This window comes from Prosopis cineraria, unplaced genomic scaffold, assembly GCF_029017545.1.
Source record: "Prosopis cineraria cultivar Desert tree isolate PC_DT_omini unplaced genomic scaffold, ASM2901754v1 PC2, whole genome shotgun sequence".
NCBI lineage: Eukaryota > Viridiplantae > Streptophyta > Magnoliopsida > Fabales > Fabaceae > Prosopis > Prosopis cineraria.
Window position 1 is genome coordinate 45,044,141 of NW_026555333.1, and position 6,674 is coordinate 45,050,814.

Genomic DNA, 6,674 nt, shown 5'->3' on the forward strand with positions numbered 1-6,674 from the left:
CTTCATATCATTTTTTTAACTTTTTGAGTTGCAAAGTCTTATATTAAATTTTTATAATCAAGTAATTCTAACATTTCATTTTTAATAGATAATGTAACTAATTTATTAAATTTATCTTGTAAAATAATTAATCTTAAATAAGATTTAAGTAATTTTAACTTTGAAAAACAAAGGTTTGAATGTTTGATTGAGATTTGAGGGAGGAGATATGAAAAACAGAGTGGTGGCTGAAAGACAGTGATTTTGGCATGTATTTGAATGTTACAAGATTAATCAAATTTAAAAATAGGAGTGATAATTGCAATGAAACACGGGCCAATAAATTTTTTATGGGAAGATATAATTAACATTAATGTCAAACAAAAATATAATAACTAATTATATAAGATATATAATTAACATTAATGTTTAACAAGAAAAAAATGACCCGTTATATAGAATATAAGTAGACTTTTTTTCATGCCTAAAGTGACCACTTTATTTGCCTAACATGAGACATGCGCGGCCTTAGACTGAACAACGTAGCTTTCTATACGATTGTGGTTTTGTTTTCATTTTTAATAAAATAGATCTAAGATATATTGATTCATTCAAATGCTAAATTTTAAATTCAGTTGTGATATGTTTGTCTTCAAGAAAATAAAGCGGAGATTTTAGTAAATTCTATTTTAAAAAAATGAATAAGTAGAACGAAAAAATTTTAATAAAGAGAAGAGACTCCAAGGAAGATGGCAAATATATACATACATACATACATTATCGACTGAACAGTGTAGCTGTCAGTACAAAAAAAAAACAACGCATATAATCTGAGATTATTTTTTTCATATTTTAAAATAAAAGAGATCCAAAACATATAGATTCATTCAAAAACTAAATTTGACCACGTAAATTTTATCTGAATGATACTCAAATTCACTTATGCTCTGTTTGGTTTGAAGGGAATGAAAAGGAGGAGAAATTTTAATAATTTTTTTTGGGAAAAAATGAAGAATTAGGGTGAAAAAAATTTCAATAAAAAACTCTCCACACGATCTCTCCATTTTTTTTTAAAAAAAATCAAAATTATTAATTTTTTTTAATTTCACCTCAAACCAAACAATCAGGAGGTTAATTAAGGATCGAGAGTTGCTGCAGCTTCTAGGTCTGTGATTTTAGTAGCTTGCCCCTCCACACTTGGAGTGTCCGATGACATTTTTGTAGCCACCAGGTAATAACTATAACAGCAAAGCAAGGTGAGAAGCAGCATAAGCGAAGAGACGTTGATGAGGAAGCACTATATTGAAGATACCGGGACTAACAAGAGTAGCTCACAAGGAACACTTCCAAAAACATGGCACAATATCCACGAAACCATTGTTAATTTGGAATTTGATGTCAGAACTATGAGTGCCATGACGTACACACTAACTGCGATGAGAAACAGTATCATGATAGTAGGGTGGTCTTTGAAGGCGATAATGTTCAATCCTTGGTACTTGATTTGGATCAAAGCAAGTAGCAATCCGGTTAAATAAGCATAAATGGTGTGAAGTGAAGGAACAGAATTTGAAACCCTTGAATAATTAAACAAAAACAAGTCAGAATAAGAAAAGTAAAGAACGAATTAATGAGATGAAATGACATGTAGTAATGAACCTGGGGGGAATGATGGGATCTCCAATGTCTGTGTTGTTACGATGAGAAAATCTAGAGAAAGAGTTCCCCATGAAAGAAATTGAAAACAGATGAGAAAATTGAGAGTAGAAGTTCCCCATGAAAGAAACTGAAAACTCATATTTGTTTCTTGCGAAATTGAGAAAATTTCTTTTGCTGCTGATATTGCACAGAGGAGGAAATCAGAGAAGATGCAGCAGTGCACTAAATTGAGAAAATTTCTTCTTTCCCTTATCAAAGAAGATAAATGTCCTTTATATGGAAGGATTTTGGCCAAGGCTATGGAAGAAAGAATGCAGAACTTCGACATCACCACTTGTCGAGCACAATGTAGGCGTGACAGTGACATGCCTTGCAAAAAGTTGGTAGGAAAAATTCCTGCTCTTTGAAAATTCTGCTCAAGACAAAAATTCAAAGAGTAGAAATTTTTCCTACCAGCACTTACTTAAGAAATAAATATTATAAGAGTGACTCACTAGGCCTAATGTTTTGTATTGCTTTATATAGGTAGGGTACACAACCCTAGAAAACATGAACATGAGACACATATACAAAAAAGGAAAGAATAAAAGAATGATCTGAAAAATGTTACAAGGCTTAGTACAGATAGAGCTAATTGTCCAGTAGAAGATTGGGCCTATTATTGCATTTAGTATTGCGCCTTATGCTAATTGTCTTAACTCGCTTTGTAAAAAAAGTTGAGGCATTTAAATTTAAAATACATTGAAACATTAAAACACAATGAACCAAAAAAACAAAGAAAGAGTCACCATTATTTTTTTGGATGACAAGAACAGTATTGTTGAAACCGGACCGAACGGTCCGACTACCATCTACTAAACAAAACAGTTTGGTTCAACCAATTGAACCAATTTGACATTTGACCCAGGTTGACTTGGTCGGTTTTGAGAGAACCGATTTTGATCCAAAAATCGGAACCCGTTTAACCCGAGTCAAAACTAGTTCAAAGACAAAAAAAAAATTAGGCTAAGTCGCTTATATTTATGATTTCTCTTCTCTAATCACTAATTCCCTCTTTTCTTCTCTTCTCTAATTTCTAATCTCTCCTCCATGGCCCAAGCTCAATCTCTAATTTTTCCTCTAATTCCTGCCTCCAACTCTAGCAATCTAACATTTGGCATCGAGATTAGAAGCTTATGAGTCATGACATGATGGTGTGCCTCCAGCTCTAGAGTTTTCCTTCAAGATCACAAGCTTATGTTGACATGCCTCTGCCTCTAGCTCTAACGGTCCAGGCATCTAGCCTTCAGAGTCAAGATCCCAAACACTATCGACAAATTAATGTTTTATTTATATAGTTACATATATAAATATTATTTTTTAATGTAATTTTTATGTCATCAATTCAACCATCGGTCTAATCGGTTAAATCATAAAAATTGTGATCCGTTGCTCTTTTCAGTTCGATATCTGATCCAGATTTCAAAGTATAGGACAAGAGTACAAGTTTGCACCTCTATCCCCAGGAGAGAAAAATAGTACAAGTTTACACTGAAAAGCGACCGCCAATAATTTTTTTTTTTTTTTGCACGCCAGTCATTGCTTATTATGCTTGACAAATTTTGAAAGAAAACAAAAAAAATAGTTAAATTAATTTAGATTAACATTGAACTTTAATGTTTTCATGTATTTTAAATGCCTTAACTTTATTTCCTTTGTAATTTGGCACTCCATCTTGAAATATTTCTTGTTTGTTTCAGTAATTTGGCACTCGACGAGAAGATTAAAACATTGATTTATTTTATTAAGCTTTTGTTAAAATTAAAAAATTGAAAACAATTAAAAAATTATTGTATTTTTTTTATTTTTTAAGGAGTCATTTTATCTTTTCATCGTACCATACTTAGTTATCAAATTATCTTCCTTTCCATCAAAAAACATTCTTTGTGCTGGCCAAACTAGTCTTAATATTGTATTTATTAGAATATTTAAGTGTAGGTCAATTTAAATTAATATAAAAAGTCTTATATTAAATAAAATAAAATTTAATAAATCAATGCCTCCATAAACTTGAATATTAAAATGGGAGAATAACAAAAAAAATTTAAAAGGATCAATTAATTCAAGTTAGATCTCAAGTGTTAAACTTCATAAATTTGTAACTCAATTTTTTAATTTTAAACAATAATATTATAGTTTTTTTATAAAAGGCACAAATATTTGAGAATAAAGAATTAAATAAAAACATTTACGAAAAAGAATTGAACAAATATAAATCGAGAAATGAATCTAGATTGTCAACACATAAATCTAAAGAAAATGCCAATTTTGTCAAGGCTCAGGGGCAGACGGTACAGGGGAAAAAAACTGTTTCTTTATAACTCTGGTGATGGTGGTCCCATTTCTGATTAGGCCGAAAAAGCACATGGAATCCAACTATTCATTCCTCACCAGAATTTGCTTGTTTTGTTCCTCAAGCTTCTTTCTAATTCAATGACTTTTCTGTCATTTATATTTTGCTTAATTTAAAATGAGAATTTAATGATAAGCCCTTTTCCAAATTGATATCGTACTAGGATTATTTATTTATAGCTTTGCTGTAATCAGTTGACAAGAAGTATACCTGCATGGCTTGGTGCATTGAAGAAGTTTTGTAGTTCTTGCTCTACAGCCAAATTTTTCTTCCCTTTTTTTTTTCACTCTTTGTTCAACTGTTGGAAAATTTGACTTAATCTTATGGTATCAATCAAAGCATGTATTTATCCATAAACATTATTAATAGTTATTGTTTGTAGTATATTTTTGGTTGATATCAATTTTTTTTTCCATGATGTGATATTACACTCCCTTAAATTATGTTATCAACTTATAAACCAAAGTTATTAGCAGTTATCTGTTGAAGTTATTGTCTGTAAAGCTTTTGTACTCGTGCAGCAGTCCAATTTTGTTACAAGTTACCGTAGCATGTATTTACTTAATCTTTGTTTTTCTCCTTGATATCAATCAATAATATAGCATATTTTCTTGATTGATTACTATAATACTATTAACACTCAATATATGAGATTATGGTTCATGGTTATTATTTTTTACAACCTTAGCAAATACCCCCTCCGTTCAAAACTATAAGGCATTTTTAACCAAATCTTACTCCCACTAAAGTAGTTACCTACTTTCTAACTAATCTTATTTTTTTATTTTTATTTTTATTAAACACCCTACAATGAATATAAAGTTATTATCAATAAGGACATTTTTGAATAAAAAACAATAATTATACCTCGAAAGACTAAAAATGCCTTACATTTTTGAATATTCAATTCCTTAAAAATGCTTTACATTTTTTAACGGAGGGAGTATATATTTATTTAGACATTTATTTTAAAAAATTTATAATGTTGCGCTAGGGAAGTAAAGATATTATAAAGTAAAATCTTCAAAACTAGGTCTGATTAAAAATGTTATGTGTTATATTGCTCTTCTTTACACGTTATATTGTTATATAATTCATGCTGCTTGTATTGCTTCATTACTCATTATTTGTTTTATGATAATGCAACCTAAAAATGATGTGGATAGTTGAAAGAGAGTCATATTATGCGCATGTTGCAAATTTTTAGGAAAAACTTCTCCTAAGATTAATCCACATTGACTGACTGTTACTAAAGCTTTTACTTCTATTCAATATATAATGACTGAAGCTAACTTTGATTGGTGAATCCGATCAGTTCATCGATGGTCAACAAGTATGATGGTCCTGATGATATGTATGATATGTGTTAGTTTGCGTTCATCTACTAATAAAGGTAAATACTTAATATTTAAAATAAATAAAGAATTGAAATTAAAATTCTTCACATTCAACTACTGTTTTTTTATTTATTTAATAAAATGCAAAGTGATCATTATCTTTATTAAAAAAGCTAATTGACTTACTGCTTAATACTTTATTCTCTTCACTAATTAAGAATAGCATATCAAACAAATACATGTGTAATCACTTCCAAGTAGAAAAAACTCAATCATTATATTGAAATTAATAAAATTAATATTGGTATTTCAAGGTGAAAGAGCAATTGAATTTGCACGAGGTTAATTGTTTGTTGCAGTAATTTTACTATTTGCAATAATTTTTAATTTCCCTTCATTTTAATATAATCAAGGATGAAACTTCACGTCATTAATTATAGAAAACTTATTTTAATTAATAATTTTGTCATGGCTATTTATTTAATCACAATATAAGTCTATTCTGCACTAGTAAATGCTAAAACCTGTATTAATAAAGAAAAACAAATTAAATAGATATAGACATAAACATCCGTTAAAGGAAAGGTTTATCTTTACATTCGAATGGGTAAAATAAAGATTGATATTTTTAGATGAAAAAACAACTAAATTTGCATGAAGCTTATGAATTTTAGAATAATTTCACTAAGTGGGTTTTTTTTTAATTTTTTTTACTTTAATATAATTAGTGGATAAAAGTTCAAATCACTAACTTATTCCTGAATTTTGTTGCTTTACCCTTTCATTATTTTATTTATTTATTTCATACAAACAAAACTAATCAGATGAATATTTTTGGAAATATTTGCAGAGAATTTTTTTTTTGGGGTAAAAAATGAAAAATTTTGTAAATATTTATGTAATATAATTTTTAAAGTTGATGCTCCTGTGCATTGCATTGCATGGGGAGTCAATTATAGTTCTAAAGGAAAAAAAGCTAACAATAAAAATATATAAATTATAGTATTAAAAATTTTTTTATCCATTTTGATAGAGCAAAATACCTGTTATTGCTTCAAGCTCCCTCCCGGGAATTACGTCATAAGCCTCTAACAAAACTCCAACCCTCCCATCAAAGCGGAATTCCTCTAAAGGTTTAAGACGCAACCACAGTGTCATCAGGACATATTGGCCGCAGAAAAGGAGCTGGCATTTTCTGAAGAGGGCGGCAACTGTCATCACTCATCAGAACTGCTAGCTGAATCATTACCAAGCCGCTTCAACCAACTACCCAGACAGTATTCCCGAGCATGGTTCCTCCCATTGCT

General features: G+C 29.7%; 1 protein-coding gene across 1 annotated transcript; it reads right to left on the reverse strand.

Annotated features, from left to right (window-relative positions):
- Window positions 1-202: 202 nt before the first annotated feature.
- On the reverse strand, window positions 203-1,855 carry LOC129301670 (uncharacterized). The gene is made up of 2 exons (XM_054940261.1): window positions 1,639-1,855; window positions 203-1,556 (listed from the first exon to the last, which is right to left on the reverse strand). Exons 1-2 carry the CDS (start codon window positions 1,755-1,757, stop codon window positions 1,277-1,279), a joined length of 399 nt encoding a protein of 132 aa, XP_054796236.1. The 5' UTR covers window positions 1,758-1,855; the 3' UTR covers window positions 203-1,276.
- Between the last annotated feature and the right edge of the window lie 4,819 nt (window positions 1,856-6,674).

Excerpts from the sequence above, each read along its gene's own strand:
- LOC129301670 (XM_054940261.1), bottom strand. The coding sequence starts at position 1,757 with ATGGGGAACTTCTACTCTCAATTTTCTCATCTGTTTTCAATTTCTTTC. Across the intron at positions 1,557-1,638 it reads GATCCCATCATTCCCCCCAG|GGTTTCAAATTCTGTTCCTT; the intron begins GTTCATTACTAC and ends TAATTATTCAAG.